At 42.4% G+C, this 17364-nt stretch overlaps 2 protein-coding genes across 2 annotated transcripts; one reads left to right on the top strand and one right to left on the bottom strand.

Annotated features, from left to right (window-relative positions):
* Positions 1-4500: 4500 nt before the first annotated feature.
* LOC131681056 (uncharacterized) lies at positions 4501-5282 on the bottom strand. Its single transcript, XM_058961760.1, has 2 exons — positions 5136-5282; positions 4501-5079 (listed from the first exon to the last, which is right to left on the bottom strand). The coding sequence occupies exons 1-2, from the start codon at positions 5280-5282 to the stop codon at positions 4501-4503; spliced, it is 726 nt and encodes a 241-aa protein (XP_058817743.1).
* Positions 5283-9723: 4441 nt separating this feature from the next.
* LOC131681055 (uncharacterized) lies at positions 9724-14823 on the top strand. The gene has a single exon (XM_058961759.1). It carries the CDS (start codon positions 9724-9726, stop codon positions 14821-14823), a length of 5100 nt encoding a protein of 1699 aa, XP_058817742.1.
* Positions 14824-17364: the final 2541 nt, after the last annotated feature.

Raw genomic sequence — 17364 nt, 5'->3', positions numbered from 1 at the left:
GCTTTTATGATTATCTTATCACTTTATAAGGTATTGCATATGCCAGTCATTTGAATTTCATACGAGCATCTTAAGATTCTCATAAACATATGAGAAATATATAATATTGTCTTATGATAAATCTAAGATGCCTTATGGAACATGAAATCATAGCAAACCGATTTGACAAAATAAATGCCGTTTCATAAGATAATCTTATGATTTTCATACGTGCTACTTGTGGCTAAAAAGTATACGATATTCCTATGAAATTCGCTGTATTTTTTGCCTGAGTGTGCGATCATCTTGCAAAGCTCAATAGATTTTTTTTGACATGTCGCATGGTGATGGTTTGCGATAAGATAAAAGTGACCCTTTGGGACCATATTCAGAATTCACCGAAACTGACCACCGCGGTCAAATGGCCTCGAAACTTGTTTTAAATACTTTCGTCCATCTTGTGAAGCTCATTAGATGTTTTTCGATACGTCTGAAGATGAAGATTTGCGATTTCGTAAGACCATTTGGGACCATATTCCGGATTCACCGGAATTGACCACCGCGGCCAAATGGCCCCCAAACTTGTTTTGAATGCTTTCAAATATCTTGTGAAGGTCTTAAGATGTTTTTTTATATGTCGCATGATGAAGGTATGCGATTTCGTAAAAGTGACCCTCTGGGACTAGATTCCGGATACACCGGAATTGACCATCGCGGCCAAATGGCCTCCAAACTTGTTTTGAATGCCTTCAATTATCTTGTGAAGGTCTTAAGATGTTTTTTTATATGTCGCATGATGAAGGTATGCGATTTCGTAAAAGTGACCCTCTGGGACTAGATTCCGGATACACCGGAATTGACCATCGCGGCCAAATGGCCTCCAAACTTGTTTTGAATGCCTTCAATTATCTTGTGAGGCTCAGTAGATGTTTTTTGATATGTCGCGTGATGATGGTTTGCGATTTGATCAAAGTGACCCTTTGGGACCATATTCTGGATTCACTGGAAATGGCATTCGTAGTCAAAGGGCATCCTAAAATGTTTTGAATGCTTTCAAATATCTTGCTAAGCTCAGTAGATGTTTTTGCCTTTCTCATATAAAGAAAGGCTATGCAATCACTGTAAAAATCGACTTTTTAACCGAGGCCCGGAGGGCCGAGTGTCATACACCATTCGATTCAGTTCGTCGAGATCGCCAAATGTCTGTGTGTGTATGTATGTGTGTAAATGTGTGGGTATGTGTGTGTGTCATTTAAACTCACACAATTTTCTCAGAGATGACTGAACCGATTTTCGCAAACTTAGTTTCATCTGAAAGGTATAACGCTCCCATAAGCTGCTATTGAATTTTGAGTTGATCCGACTTCCGGTTCCGGAGTTACGGGTTGAAGAGTGCGGTCACACAGCAAATTCCCATATAAACTGGTACCACCATGATGTTCAAATGATGTAAAACATATTAAAATTGATGTAACATTACTCTAGTTTGCGGGTCTGGATCACTAATGATCAATCAAAGCAGCTTTGACCACATTGGCCACCTATGACAGTTCATGACGCCCCCGGGGAACCCGCCAAGTTCCTAAGCTAATATCACACCCATTCCCCAACGAATTCTCTACCGATTTTTACAAACTTGATTTCAAATGAAAGATACAGTAATGCCATTGACTGCTGCTGAATTTCATTCGGTTCTGACTCTTGCTTCCGGAGTTACAGGGGTGTTAGTAAGGATACACTGGAATTTCCCATATAAATCGGTACAATCGTAATACCTCAGAGGCTAAAAACTATTGAAATGGTCACCAAATAACTTCTAATCGCAGATCTAGATCACTGATTGCCAATCAAACATTCTTTGAATATATTGTCCACTATCGACGATTCCGGAAGTCCGGAATTCCGGGAATATTCCACAATTAAAGTCACATCGGTGATGACTGAACCGATTCTCTCAAACCAAGTCTCAAATGGAAGGCAAAATATGCAGTTGAGTATTGCGTCGAGACCCCCCCCCCCCGCCTTGCCCTTACACCTCCCTCCTTCATCACTCCCCTCCTCTTGGACCACCCTCACGCCCGCATTTCCTGCATCCACCCCGTATACCGAAATAAGATGAAGGATTTCTGACGCATCCTCCACTCCCACTCTACTAACCCCCCATTCCCTACACGTTCAAACCCATTCCACCAACCTTTCCAAATTCTAATCACATGAAGATAACATTGAACTCATGCTTATTAAGCTAATTAAATATTATTCTTTTGCCTTTCTTATATAGAAAGGTTATGCAATTGCTCCAAAAACCGACTTTCTAATCGAGGCCCGGAGGGCCGAGTCTCATATAACATTCGACTCAGTTCGCCGAGATCGCAAAATATCTGTGTGTATGTATGTGTGTATGTATGTATGTGTGTATGTGTATGTGTGTATGTATGTGTGTGTATGTGCGGATTTGTTAACAAAATGTCCACATCGGTTACTCGGAGATGGCTGAACCGATTTTTACAAACTAAGATTCAAATGAAAGGTATAATATTCCCATAGGTTGCTATTGAATTTCATTTTCAACCGACATCTTGTTCCGGATTACGAGTTGAAGAGTATGGTTACAAAACAAAATTTGTTGATGTGTCCACATCGGTTTCTCGAAATTTTCTGAACCGATTTTGACAAACTTAATTTTAAATGAAAGGTCCATCAGCTGCTGTTGAATTTTGTGTGGATCCGAGTTCTGGTTCCTGAATTACAGGGTGATACGTACGATCACGCAGGTGAATTTTTTTCCAAAATGTAAACACAACTGTTGAATTTGTAGATCTAAGTCCCCAACAGTCATTCAAAGTCTCTTTGGCCACACTGGCCGCCATCGACGGATCCTGAGGTATCCAAATTCAGAATAACGGTTATATTGGTTTGGCTAGATCGATTTGATCAACTTAGTCTCAAATGAAAGGTGTTGCGTCCCCGGAAACTGATATTAAATTCCATCTCCATCCGACTTCCGGCTCCGGAGTTACGGGTTGTGGAGTGCAATCACATAGAAAACTTCGATTCAAACCGATACCGCGATGAATGCAAAAAGATGCTCTTATATATACTTACCAAGTGTAATAAGAATGAAAGACATTTCCATAATGTTATATTGTACGAACCAGCTATTAAATCATAGTTTGGAGAAATGAGAAAGGCACAATTGCACCTCTAGGTGGATTAAAACAGTTTTTTATATGTCCCATGATGAAGGTTTGCGATGTGATGAAAGTGATCCCCTGGACCATATTCCGGATTCATCGGTGAACCGGTCAAGTTTCCTCGTAGTTTGAAAATGGTTGGAATGATTCTTAGACTATCTACTGCCACCTACACTGTCTTTGTCATTTTTGGAGTCATTTTCTCTGTGGATCCAACGAGCAATGAGCATTCATTATTGGCCTTTTGTTATCGGTTCCAGGGTCTTCGGGGAATATTGGCCAAACCTCAAATTACTTTATTACGTTCTTTAGTAAATCCTACAAGTTTTAAAACAGTTTAAGGTTAGCCCCATAGAAAATTTCTATGTTATTAATGAAAAACCCCAAATGTCAAATGTTTGGAAAAGGAAAGTCGCTTTGGTTTGGTCAAAATTTATCAACCGCTATGATTTCGTTGCCGTTCCGCTTCCGTCGCCAGTGCATTTTGGCATTTAATTCACAATACAATATAAATCTCTGGATATGTTCCGATGTATGCATACATACAAATACATACATAATCTACGGACAACCATGTCCAGAAACTGCTGAGGAAAGATCATCTACAAAGAGAAATGCCAACACCCACCAACTCAACAGCTAATACTATTAGTAAGGAAGCTACTAGCAATGACGGAGGATTCACGCTCGTGACCCGGAAAGGAAAGAAATTAGGAAGAACATCTGATCGCGAACATCATAACTACAATGATATGTGCGACGGTGACAGATATATGAATGACCCCCAAGATACAGTTCGCGTGGGCGTGAATGCGAATATTTCCCCGATGCGAAAAAAGATCTATGGTTGATCTGATAAGGCAACCTATAGAGTCGTGCAAGTCGCATTGGTTTGGATGTGTTATTGTCCTAAAAGGAAACAAACTAAAAAAATGTTTTTTTTTCAATAGTTTCGGGCCTAACAATTAGAAAAGGACTGAGATATTAACTCACGGTACTAATCTGCATCAAAATATGCCTTAACTCGAACACCCCTAAAGATCCCTATTGTCCTATACAACAAAAATAACCAAATAGAAGCTAACGTTCCTCATCTTAGTATCACTGCTGGCAGAATCCTCAACAAATTCTTATGCCCAATTTAGTCGAAAAAGAACCGATTGTTTGATCTCTTTCAAAAAATATATTTAGAATGAATATAAGTTTTGCGAAGTTTTGTCCAGCTATCCTTAATTTTTCCAGAATTGATTAATTTCTGTCGAACTAAAGGGAAAGAAAATAAGATAGCCAGCATTTTATTGCGTTTATTTAAGATATCAACATATTATTAATTCGCTTCCGAAACATAAGCTATTTGCATTTCTAGAATTCTTCTCTTCAGTTCAAGCTTCTCTGAGGTAAGCCTTTCCATCTCCTTGTTGTGACGCTGTTGTTCATGTGATTGTTGCTTAAGAGTCGCATCAATGGATATCAACGCTTTCGCTGATTGGCGCTGGTAATGTATCAGATCATCCAACTTTTTGTTTGAGGAACTCATAATTGATTTGACATCTGCGTGAAATTGTTGTTGTTGTTTGACCTGCAATTCTAGTAATTTGCCAGTAGTTTGTCTAGGCCGTCTAGACTGGGAATGCTGAGAAAGACCAGTCTCATTAATTCCACTTATGGATTCCTCGGAACAGCCACTGTTAATGTCAACATTCTCTTTGTCGTACGCCTTTGGAGCACCTTGCGAGGAACTACCTGCTATTCCATCCACCGTTGCTGTTAATCCGGTTAGCTGCACAGCCTGTTCCTCCAGCTTAGATAAATGGATCAACTTGTTGGGTCCTCCACCGGTCGCATTTAGCTCCCTTTTATTATGAGACAGTTTACGTTTCAATGCTGATTTATAGTCAGCCCACACCTATATAAAAAAGGGAATTACCGTTGTGTTTTCGGATCAATTTTAGCAACAATTACCTTTTTCCATCCAGTGCCGTCGCGGCTAGGCGGTCCCAAGCTGTTAAGTTCGGCTGCCAGATCGTCCCAAAAGGATACGGAACTCGCGGAGTTTCCACGAACAAAACCCTTTGCAATATCAGGTTTTGCATCCAGTAATTGCACCATCCTCTCGAATTGTTTTTTTGTGGTTGTCCTGTTCGTATGTTTTTCCCTGTAATTGTAGACAAACGTTATGTTGAGCGGAAAAAATAAATGAAAATAATTCAACTTACATCTTTACATTCACTGTTCCTTGACCAGTGTGAACGAAGAGAACCGGACTACAGCTAAGATTTCGATTATGCAAATCACACGAATCCGCAATAAAAGTTTGTCGGATAAAATTGACAGCAACCAGTCTCTCGAACGAAAACAGGAATGGGTCTGGTGGTCGAACGTATGATGTTCGAAAAATTACCAGCTCGAACGGATGATTTTCGGATTTCAAAATAACTCGAACGAAATGTAGGATGCAATTTAACTACTCGATCGAAATATTTCGATTCGTTCGGAATACAGAATCGGGGTGTGTATCTCTCATCACGTGGATCATATGAGAGAAGAAAGAAGCTTGCTTATCATCAGTATATTGAAGGCAACAGTTGGCAAACTATTCAAAAAATTTGTTGACCTTGAGGCCGGTAATATTTTCGAAAAATTCACAATACATGTGGCAGTCAAATCTGAAACAAGAAACGAAAGAAAGATGAGCAATAACTATCAGTGACGTTCAAAGAAATGTGTTAAAAGTATGATTATCAACTCAAACAAATTAGTAACAAACAGAAACAGTAAATAACAGAAACATTATGAGGTAATAAATTGTCCATTCCATTTTCATTGCCAATAGATTTCTAGCGTTTTGAGCTAATTGATAAAGAAAGGCGTAGAAACCGCTCAAACTTTGAACAATTTTTCCGAGTGCAAATAATCATACGTCAAAAGTTTCGTGTGTTGATCTAAACGACTTCTAACTTACGACGACCCGTAAGTGAAGAAGTTCTGTTTGATAAATAAATAAACCAAACTCGAACCTTGCTTTCAGCATTGATTGAGGCGCAATCACAAATAACCAGGATGCAACTTATCGTCGGTTTGAAGAACGCCAATAATTAAACTCCATCCATCAGGGGATGGGTGTGGAATCTTTTAGTGCAACGTAGTAATTATTGGCAATTATTTCCCACCTTTCTACCTGATACGATTCAGTTGCATCCCAGCCAATCGAAAAACTTTTATTAGCAAAATTTCCAACCTAGTTCCGTGGTGCACTTCTACCCAAATCCGCACCTTCTTTCAGCGGTAGTAGAATGCTACTCAGAGAAGCTGATTTGGTGGATCCCTTTTACAGGAATCTGAACGGAAATGAGCGTCTAACGAGCACCGCTAACTAGCGTGGTGGAACTTTGAAAAAAAATTTTCTCTTTGCTCCATCGCATCCGATTCATGGACGTAGTTGGTGAAGTTCAAATAAACACAACGAATCAAATGATACTTGTTGCTTTGTCCCAAATATAAATTGAAACAGTGACAAACAAACTGCAATAGTTATCTATTTTCTAAGATTTCAATTTTTTTCTTTATTATATAGAATTGGTGTCACAATTTTCCTACCCAATGATCTATTCATATTCTAGATCACACTCTTGAATCCCAGTTGAGTTCTTTATACACAATCGGAGAAATCCCACCAACAAACCACCGAACCAAGTTTTAATGGGAAGAGTAGGAAGCTGAAAATGTTCAAACTCCCATGAACATTCCATGGCAGAGGGCAAACGGGTTCTTCGACGTCCAAATGAAAAATAACCTAAAATACTGCACACGACCCCCACCGAGGCAACCGATCAGACAAATCGGCAAGGCAGGCCATGCCGACGGGAGGAAGCATTGAACGAAAATAAGGAAATCATTGATCCCACAGGCGCAAAGTTTTTTAATTTGAAAAGTATTCTTTGCACAACGATTGTTTCGATTCTCAATTTGCTTTTCTCTTGGCACAGTCAATGCACTGAGATAGGATATCCCAGCTGAAACCGAGCGCAATTTATCGACGATTAGCATAAGCAGGGCAGCTCTCAATTCGTCCATATTTCAACCATGACATTTGAAAAAAAAAAACTGTTGAACGATAAAGGATTCTTTTCAATACATTACCTTTATGAATAAAAAGCATCCACGTTTGCTAATTAAATTCAAGTCGTTGACCCAACTCCGCTTGACGGGCTCGACCGTGCAGTGCACTGTAATTTCCGGTAATGGCAATTAATTAGTTCCATTCCCGGCGGGGTGAGTCCACGCCGCCTTTGATCTGCATTCAACAAACGGTCACTCAAAGTGTCAATGCTTCGCTTCCGTTGCCGTTGGGTGCGTGGCTGGCAGCAGTCGCGTGCTCTTTCCTGGAACGGTGCAAACGAAAAAAAAACAACAGCAAGCGGTAGGGACGGGTGTATTAACATGGCATCGTGCTGCTATGGGAACAGTGAAAAAAGGCGTACCTCGTGGGGTTTCACGGATGTATCTTGTTGTTATTTTAACAGCTCTTTGCTTTACGGGCAATATATCAATTACCGAAAAAATTAAACCAAAACAGAGTTTCAAGCATTTCTGGAAATTCATCCCTTTTTGAAAACAATATTATTCATGATAAGTGTAATTAAAATTTCTCTACATATTGAAGTTAAATTTTCATTTATCATAGATAAACAACAAAGAATAAGTATTTTTTGATTATTGATGGTACACGCAGAAAAATTTAGCATATTTAAACCAAAAATATGTGTAATTGAATTCAATCAATTATTGTTTATCACTTTAACCAACAAAATTATTAATTTCACAATATTTTTTTATTAGAAAAACAATGTATTTTTGCTTTCAATAAAAACATTTTTAATTTCAATAATTTTCTTTTATTTTCAATAAAAAAAATTATTAGAAAGCAAAACAATAAACTTTTTTATTGGAACAATAAATAAATTTGATTGAATTCAATAAATAAATTTGTCTCCCGACCAATAATTTTATTTATTGAATTTAATCCATATTTTTATTGAACCTACAAATCTTTTTTCTGCGTGTATGTCATTGAATTTGAAACTATGATATCTAAAGTTAAGCTTAGTGAGGTAAAGAAAATAGCGCAGAGCATTGCAAAAAAAGTGAAAAAATCTCAGAAACCGAACGGAACCTTTGCGTCCTTTGTCCGAATACGAGATGTTTTAGGGTTATAGTGTCTTTTAATATTCCTATTAAATTTGATCATTTTCTCGTGCATATATCTCTAGTTACTCTTCAATCAATTTTCATAAAATATATCTTGTTGAACCCGGAAAATTCTTACGAACAAAATAAAAATATATTCGTTACCGATAAAATTCAGAACATAAGATTTTTGACATTTAGTCTCGTTCCACATTTTTAACATTAAATTTCATATATTTGCGATTAAACCTTTTTTTCGTGGGTGCTGAAGCCCGCATGATAGTGTTGAATAATGAGAAGGTATCTCCGACGACCGGTATCATTTCAGGTTTAATGGAGGTCGATTTGAATATTTCCTCGATGGCAAAAATAAAGCCGATAAGGCTCATTTTCCATACAAATTATATCCATCTAATACAACCGACCCCTAGATGCTCTACTGCTGAAAAAAGCCACTTAACTCACTCATCGATATATCGAATTATCTAACTAAACAACACTCAGGCGTACGCGAAGAAGTATTTTGTCTACGTACCCACCCGGGAGGTAGACATTGATGAAGTAGTCTCCGAGAGGGCCATTAATTACAAAATATGTGGTTGGATCCTTCCAGAACTCTTTGCTTTCAGTCTGTGAAAATTCTCGTATGCAAACAATTGCGTTCAGCAAAAATCGAGGAGTATAAGGAAACAATCATTACGAGCTATTCGTGTTTTGGGTCCCAGGTGAAAATAAAAATTTTCTAAACAAAGCATAACTCGTTTTATGTACTACAATTCTTCTGAATATACTTGTTGCGACACCACTGAGGATGCTCTAAAGCAACATAAAATCAGTGCATAGAAGTTTGACAGTTAGCGTGTATGGATAGAAAACAAAAAAGATTAGTTACGGTAGAAAGGAAAAGTATAGCTTTGGGATAGTGATAGTTGGAAATATTTAAAGGAGATAATACAATTAAACTGTGTGTGATTGCGACAGGGAGAACGAAACAGTTCAAGTTGTGAGAATACAAACCTGTAAGTACAGTGAGAAAAGCAGTGTGAGAAAATCGATTAACATACACCTTTGCCTCCCCTTAGCACGGCGACCTGAAATTGCGATTCGGCAGTTAAGGTATCTCACCCTAACTTGACCTAAAATACAACAATATAGCGGTAGATACGACAATCAGGAAGCGTGGAAAATAGGGAGAAACTACTTCTTGTAAGTGTAATTTTGCATAAGTGATCCAAAATACCGCTTATAATAAATGTTATTTACAGTTTGAGCGTTACCGTAAAACCAATCGGTTGCTACGAAAAATTTAGTTCCGTATCCGAACATTCTCAAAAAGAAGTAACACAGGTAGTGTTTACTAGGGATGTCGGACTTACCCCACGATACGCCTTCCGATTTCGAATCTGCATCACAAATGGATTTGACCTCAACTCCATGCGGAATCTGCGGTCCGTCGACTTGTGGCGAACAAATGATTGGTTGCGACGGTTGTTTAAAATGGTTCCACACTCGTTGCGTGGGAGTAAAGGAGGATTCAATTCCGGATAAGTGGTACTGCCAAAGCAAAGCCTGCCGGAAACAGGCCCAGGAGTACCAACAGAAGCGGAAGGATGCCAAAAGGCGCGAATCTGATAAATCCAGTGTAGGTACGCTAGCAGGTACTTCCAGCGTGGAACAAAGACTGAAAGCGTTGGAGGAAAAGCAGAAGCGACAGACTGAGATGATGCTGCAGCAGAAGGAGAGAATGATGCAGCGCGCATTCGAAAGGAAGAAAATGGAGATGGAGATGAGAAGGCGTGAAGAAGACGAAGAAGAAGAAAAGGCGTGGCAGGTGGAGATGCTGCAGCGAAAGAAGGCGCAGATCGAGCGAATGAAGGCGAATCGTCAGGCATTTGAAAATAAAATGGCCGAGCTGGACGATGAGCTGAAAGCATTGGCGGTCATGAAAGGTGCGTCGAAAACAGATGACTACAGCTCGCAAGCGCATTGTTCCTCTAGAGTCGGCAAGATGTGCGAAGACGAGAGCGATTCCGACAACTATTCCGACCACCAGAGTCAATACTCCCGACGACTGTCAGACAAGAAAGAGAACAATACTCCACCAACTTCACCGAGAATGAAGGAGAAGGTCGTAGAGGATAGCCAATATGGACTGAAGCAGGCGCAAACTAGACCTACAAAGGCCCAGATGGCCGCGAGGAAGGGATTGACAACAAAACTTCCCAAGTTCTCCGGTAAGCCCAAACAGTGGCCGTTGTTCTATGCGTCGTATAAAGCGTCCAACGAAACCTGCGGGTACATGAACCACGAAAACTTGGTGCGACTTCAGGAGTGTCTGGAAGGAAGAGCCTTGGAGCTAGTATCCGGTCAGTTGTTGCTTCCTGAATCGGTCCCAAGAGTTATTGAAAAACTGCATAGACACTATGGTCGTCCGGAACAACTTCTCCAGGAGTTTTTGAATCAAATCGACGAATTAGAACCACCAAAACCTGACAATCTGCGGAGTTTTATTCCATTCGGAAACACTGTGGAACAACTCTGCGAACATCTCGAGGCCGCAGGACTACGACAACACCTTGTCAACCCGCTGCTAATAAAATCTCTGGTTGCAAAGATACCAGACCGCGACAAGCGTGATTGGATTCACTATCAACGAATCCACGCTTCAGGAGAGCCAACATTGCGAACACTGACAGATTTCCTGATGGATATCGTCGATGATGCGTGCGATGTAGATGTCGACATGCAACCGGCGCTCCAGCGCAAAGGAGGGGCACAACCGGGAAACAAAAGAGTAAAGGAGAAAGGCGCGTTATACAGCCACAGCGAAACTGGTACCTCGATTGCAGGTTCAAGCGACCCGGGAAAACTGAAGCCATGCAAAATGTGCGAAAGGACGGATCATCGCTTGAGGTATTGTGAGGACTTCAGGAAAATCGATTATGCCGACCGACTGAAGCTAGCAACCCGTGAAAATCTCTGCATCGTATGCCTAAACGAGCACAGCGGACAGTGCAAGTTCAAAATCCGCTGTAACGTAGGAGAATGTAGGGAGCGCCATAACCCGCTAATGCATCCGGTCGGAAATGTGGTCGGTATGAGCGCGCATATCCGATCGAATTCGAAAATCTTGTTTCGGATGGTTCCGGTCCAGCTACAGTGGGGTATTCAATCGGTAACGGTGCTAGCGTTTCTAGACGAAGGCGCCTCTGTCACGTTATTAGAGAAAAGAGTAGCTGACCGGCTAGGCATCGTTGGTGTAAAGGAACGGCTGACGATTAGATGGACGGCTGACGTGACACGCGAAGAGAAGGAATCGAGACGAATGAATATTTGGGTATCGGGTGTCGGAGTAAGCGCAGGTAACAAGCTTCTGTTACACAATGTTCGCACGGTAGGAAAGCTGACATTGCCGTACCAAAAATTGGACTCCCAGGAACTTATCGCACAGTTAAAACATATGCAGGGTTTGACAATCGAGTCTTACGATGGACAGCCGGAGTTGCTCATTGGGTTGAACAACATCCATTCATTTGCTCCGCTGGAAGCTAAAATGGGCACACCTGTAGATCCCATCGCAGTAAAATGCAACCTCGGATGGACGGTTTACGGGCCAAAAAACCCTATTACAGCTTCAGTGGGTAATTACCTCGGTTATCACAAGGAGATTACCAACGAAGATCTGCATGAATTACTCAGAAGCCACTACGCGCTAGAAGAGTCGGTTGTAATAGTACCACGGGAAACGGAGGAAGACAGACGGGCACGGAAAATACTCGAGCACACTACAAAACGAGTCTGCGAGCGTTTCGAAACCGGACTTTTATGGAAGACCGATGATCCACACTTCCCAAACAGTTATCCCATGGCATTGCGACGATTGAAGCAGCTAGAGAAACGATTGGAAAAGAATCCGACATTATGCGCGAACGTTAACATGCAGATAGACGAGTACCAGCGAAAAGGTTATGCACACCTAGCTACTGCCGACGAGTTGGCCCAGACTGCACCTGAAAAGGTCTGGTACCTCCCGCTCAACGTCGTCCGAAACCCGAAAAAACCTGATAAGATACGGCTTGTATGGGACGCTGCAGCAACCGTACAAGGAGTCTCACTCAATTCACAACTGCTTAAAGGGCCAGACTTACTTGTTCCGTTGGTGAAGGTCATCATCGGTTTTCGTGAACGACGAATAGCATTCGGCGGGGATCTAAAAGAGATGTTCCATCAGCTGAAAATCCGTGCCGAGGATAAACAAGCACAGCGTTTCATCTTCAGAAAGTCTTCAGACGATCCCCCAAGTGTCTATGTAATGGACGTAGCAACATTTGGCGCGACTAGCTCTCCGTGCTCGGCTCAATTCGTTAAAAATCGAAATGCCGAGGAGCTAGCCGTCCAGTATCCAAAAGCGGCTGCGGCTATCATAAACCGACATTACGTAGATGACTACTTCGACAGTACCGACACGGTTGAAGCTGCAGCAAAGCTGGCAACAGAGATCCGCTTGGTGCACACGAAGGGCGGTTTCGAGATTCGTAACTGGGTATCCAACTCACCGGAATTTCTTAAGTGCCTGGGAGAGGAGAAACCCGTCGCACCGGTACACTTCAACCGCGATAAGGAAACATTCCAAGAGCGGGTTCTAGGAGTTATATGGAATCCGGAAACGGATGAGTTTTCATTCTCTACACGACATCGCGAGGAGTTGTTGGAATACCTGTACGAAGGCAAACGACCAACAAAACGACTGGTCGCAAGCTGTGTGATGGGATTCTTTGATCCACTCGGGTTGCTGTCTCCGTTCACTAGCCACGGCAAAATTATTATTCAGCATCTGTGGCGTTCGAAATGCGACTGGGATCAAGAAATCGATTCCGATTGCTGGGACCTATGGAAGCGCTGGACCGATCTCCTGTCTGATGTGGAAGCAATACGGATACCACGTTGTTACATCGGCGAGGCCAAAACCGACGAAATTGAGTCGTTGGAGGTACACATCTTTACCGATGCCAGCGACCTTGCGTACGGTTGCGCGGCGTATTTGCGTGTGGTCGCTCGAGGTGTAGTACGATGCAGTCTTATTATGTCTAGAGCAAAGATAGCACCTCTGAAACGCCAGTCAATTCCCCGTTTGGAGCTGATGGGTGCGGTTTTGGGGGCTCGGCTATCACAAACAATCTTGAGCACACACACCCATAAGATCGCTCGTACTGTTTTCTGGACAGATTCTCGTACCGTGTGCAGTTGGCTTCGTTCAGACCAACACAAATATAAACAGTTTGTTGCATTCCGAGTAGGAGAAATTTGGGAGCTTACGAATGTGAAAGACTGGCGATGGATCCCGACAAAACTCAACATTGCGGATGTGCTAACTAAGTGGGGACAAGGCCCACCACTGCAAAGCGATGGAGAGTGGTTTACCGGAATAGCGTTTTTGTACCTTCCGCAATACCAATGGCCGTCGGAAGAGGCCACGTTTGACGAAACAGAAGAGGAAGTAAGAGGTGCTATCTTGTTCCACGGATTGATCGACGCCGAGGTGGTTTCCCGCTGGACGAGACTGCTGAGGGTGACAGCGAGTGTTATTCGTTTTGTTGCTAATTGTCGACGCAAGCAAAAAGGTGAGCCAATAATGACATCACAAGCTACGGCAAAGCAACAAAAGATGATCGATAGAATTGTAATGAAGTGTGCGACGGTACAGGGACCACTTACAAAAGAAGAATTCCAGCAAGCTGAAGTACTTCTATGGCGGCAGGTCCAGTGGGACAGTTTCCCGGATGAAATGAGTGCGCTCTCCAACAATTTAAAACGTCAACCGGGTGAGCCATTAGAAGCCGTGAAAAAGGGAAGCTGTATCTACAAGAGCTCTCCAATCTTGGATGAAGAAGGTGTGCTGCGGATGGATGGCAGAATGACGAATGCGAATGAGTGTTCTTTCGACAAAAGGCATCCAATAATTCTGTCGCGTTCACACGAAATCACGCAGAAATTGATTCAGCATCACCACGAGGAGTTTGGACACGCAAATTCGGAGACCGTCTTCAATGAAATGCGACAGCGGTTCCAGATCCCTAAGCTGCGGCCAGCTATCAAAAGTGTGGTGAAGAGATGCGTTTGGTGCAAAGTAAACAAGTGCCGTCCACGAGCTCCAAGGATGGCCCCACTGCCCGTAGAACGAGTAAGTTCTAGCATGCGGCCATTTAGTTCTGTGGGCATCGACTACCTTGGTCCGCTCGAGGTGATGATTGGTCGACGGAAGGAAAAGCGTTGGGTGGCTATATTTACTTGTTTGGCAGTACGCGCGGTGCATTTGGAGGTGGTTCACAGTCTCACCACCGAATCATGTCGGATGGCTATCAGTCGTTTCCGCAGCAGGTTTGGCAAGCCGAATCACATTTTCTCAGATAATGCAACCTGTTTTCGAGGTACAAACAACGAGGTAGTGAAATGGAGAAGATAAATGGGGAGTGCGCCGAACGTCTGGCTAGTCCTGCAACATCTTGGCACTTCAATCCTCCGGGAACACCCCATATGGGGGGAATCTGGGAAAGAATGGTGCGGTCTGTGAAAGACGCAATGCGGGCGCTCGATGACGGGCGGAAGCTGACGGATGAAATCTTGTCGACAACATTGGCTAAAGTGGCGGACATGATAAACACACGTCCGTTGACCTATTTGCCACAAGACTCGGAAGAAACAGAAGCACTGACCCCAAATCACTTCTTACGGGGAACGGTGACCGGTGCGGATACGTGCCTAGAAGATGGACCGTCCAATTCGGCAGAAGCACTGCGGAATCTTTACAAACGCTCACAGTACCTTGCTGAAAAAATGTGGGAAAGATGGCGTAAAGAATACTTGCCAACAATAAACCCACGTTCGAAATGGCACGACGAGCAGAAACCGCTGAAAATGGGAGACTTGGTGTTCGTGGTCGACGGAAAGAATAGGAAAGACTGGAAACGAGGCATCGTGGAGGCAGTTATTCAAGGCATAGACGGACGAGTGCGACAGGTAGATGTGAGGACTGCTGATGGCAGTGTTCTGAGACGTGGCGTGGTGAATCTAGCGGTGTTAGAGATTGAGTAAATCCGGGAGTACCGGATGTTACGGGCTGGGGTGTTGCGACACCACTGAGGATGCTCTAAAGCAACATAAAATCAGTGCATAGAAGTTTGACAGTTAGCGTGTATGGATAGAAAACAAAAAAGATTAGTTACGGTAGAAAGGAAAAGTATAGCTTTGGGATAGTGATAGTTGGAAATATTTAAAGGAGATAATAAAATTAAACTGTGTGTGATTGCGACAGGGAGAACGAAACAGTTCAAGTTGTGAGAATACAAACCTGTAAGTACAGTGAGAAAAGCAGTGTGAGAAAATCGATTAACATACACCTTTGCCTCCCCTTAGCACGGCGACCTGAAATTGCGATTCGGCAGTTAAGGTATCTCACCCTAACTTGACCTAAAATACAACAATATAGCGGTAGATACGACAATCAGGAAGCGTGGAAAATAGGGAGAAACTACTTCTTGTAAGTGTAATTTTGCATAAGTGATCCAAAATACCGCTTATAATAAATGTTATTTACAGTTTGAGCGTTACCGTAAAACCAATCGGTTGCTACGAAAAATTTAGTTCCGTATCCGAACATGAATGAATGTGCAATTGGTTCGTTTGACGATTTTAGTTGCGCCACTGAATATTGAAAATGAATGCGAATGATCAATTTTCATTCAATGAATTTTAATATTTGTAACTCTGCATAGGACGACATGATATGATATGAATAGATAACGTTTCGTGTACAAAGTGGGTTTAGGACCTAGTTCTCGTTGGAGGTATCGTGGACTTGCCGATGAGCCCAGCTTCGGAACTCTTTGAAACTTGGAGTGTCCCATGCCAGAACTGCAGAAGATAACACAATACCAAAAGATCTTTGGAGGCCCTCGGTGATAAAGTGAACCGTTCAGCACTTATTAATTTTCAAACACGTGGTGCCAAATGTGAACCTACAAACACTCGTGTTCGCGCGATTGTGATCAACTCTCGGTCCTAGCAACTTAGATCCGTGCATTTAGTTGGACAAATAAAAAATAACGCTCATAGCCACTAGACAACACATTCTATGGCGCCACGACCGGAAACTAGTGATACCGGGGAACTCACTCTCTTCTAGCATCTGAACCGAATATTGAAAATTAAGTATCATTCACGGTCCACGCGATCATTCAAGAACACACGCGAATGTACAAATGGGCACACAGTTATAATCGAACCGAATCGAATGTATACCAGCAAAGTTACACGCTAGCACCCGCGAGATACAAAAACCAACATAATCGACTATGTGAACTTACAAACGCTCGAGCCCCTAGCCATGATGCACATAGCTGAACACGTAATCGCGATCATCAACGCTCAACTACGCTCATGATTTTAAAAACTGAAAAATATCTCTATGATTTCGTGAACGCTACTGCACTTATAATCTGATCAACATGGTCTCAACGAACAAATAAACGCTTATTCCCACGTAATCGTAAATTCCTTATGCCCGCACATCTGAAACCTACGCTCAATATCACAATCAAAATCATGCAATTGGCCCTACGTAGTGTTTAGCGGGGGATATTTCCTGTCTCGTCTGCAATTGTGGTGAGCGCTTCTGATAGGGTGCCAGGGCCGTCGAGAGCCGCGTCGGGTCCCAAGGCTTGTATTACTGCCGGGCCCTTTTAAACCTAAGCCCTCTAGTTCACTATGTGTTTGTACCAGCCATGGGAAACTCGTGAGGTTTCTATTAGTCTCCGGTTGACTCATATTGCCACATCCACAGATAACGTGCCATATAGGTGAATTTCGACAGCTTCTTATTCCATGGTATCCAAATCGGGTAAAATTGCCATAGCTACGAGTTTTTCAATTTTGCGTGTACTCAGGAATCAGGAAGCAGTAGCGTCTAGCTCAAATGGCACGTTCCCCACGTTGATCGGATAATTGT

The sequence above is a fragment of the Topomyia yanbarensis genome, chromosome 2 (genome assembly GCF_030247195.1).
Source record: "Topomyia yanbarensis strain Yona2022 chromosome 2, ASM3024719v1, whole genome shotgun sequence".
NCBI classification, from domain to species: Eukaryota; Metazoa; Arthropoda; class Insecta; order Diptera; family Culicidae; genus Topomyia; species Topomyia yanbarensis.
Note: the sequence above shows the minus strand (reverse complement) of the source record. Positions and strands in the feature narration are given on the sequence as shown.

Bases quoted from the DNA above. Each gene is read 5' to 3' on its own strand.
- LOC131681056 (XM_058961760.1), bottom strand. From the start codon at position 5,282: ATGGTGCAATTACTGGATGCAAAACCTGATATTGCAAAGGGTTTTGTT. The intron at 5,080-5,135 runs GTAATTGTTGCT...TTTTTTATATAG, and splicing joins ACGGCACTGGATGGAAAAAG to GTGTGGGCTGACTATAAATC.
- LOC131681055 (XM_058961759.1), top strand. From the start codon at position 9,724: ATGTCGGACTTACCCCACGATACGCCTTCCGATTTCGAATCTGCATCA.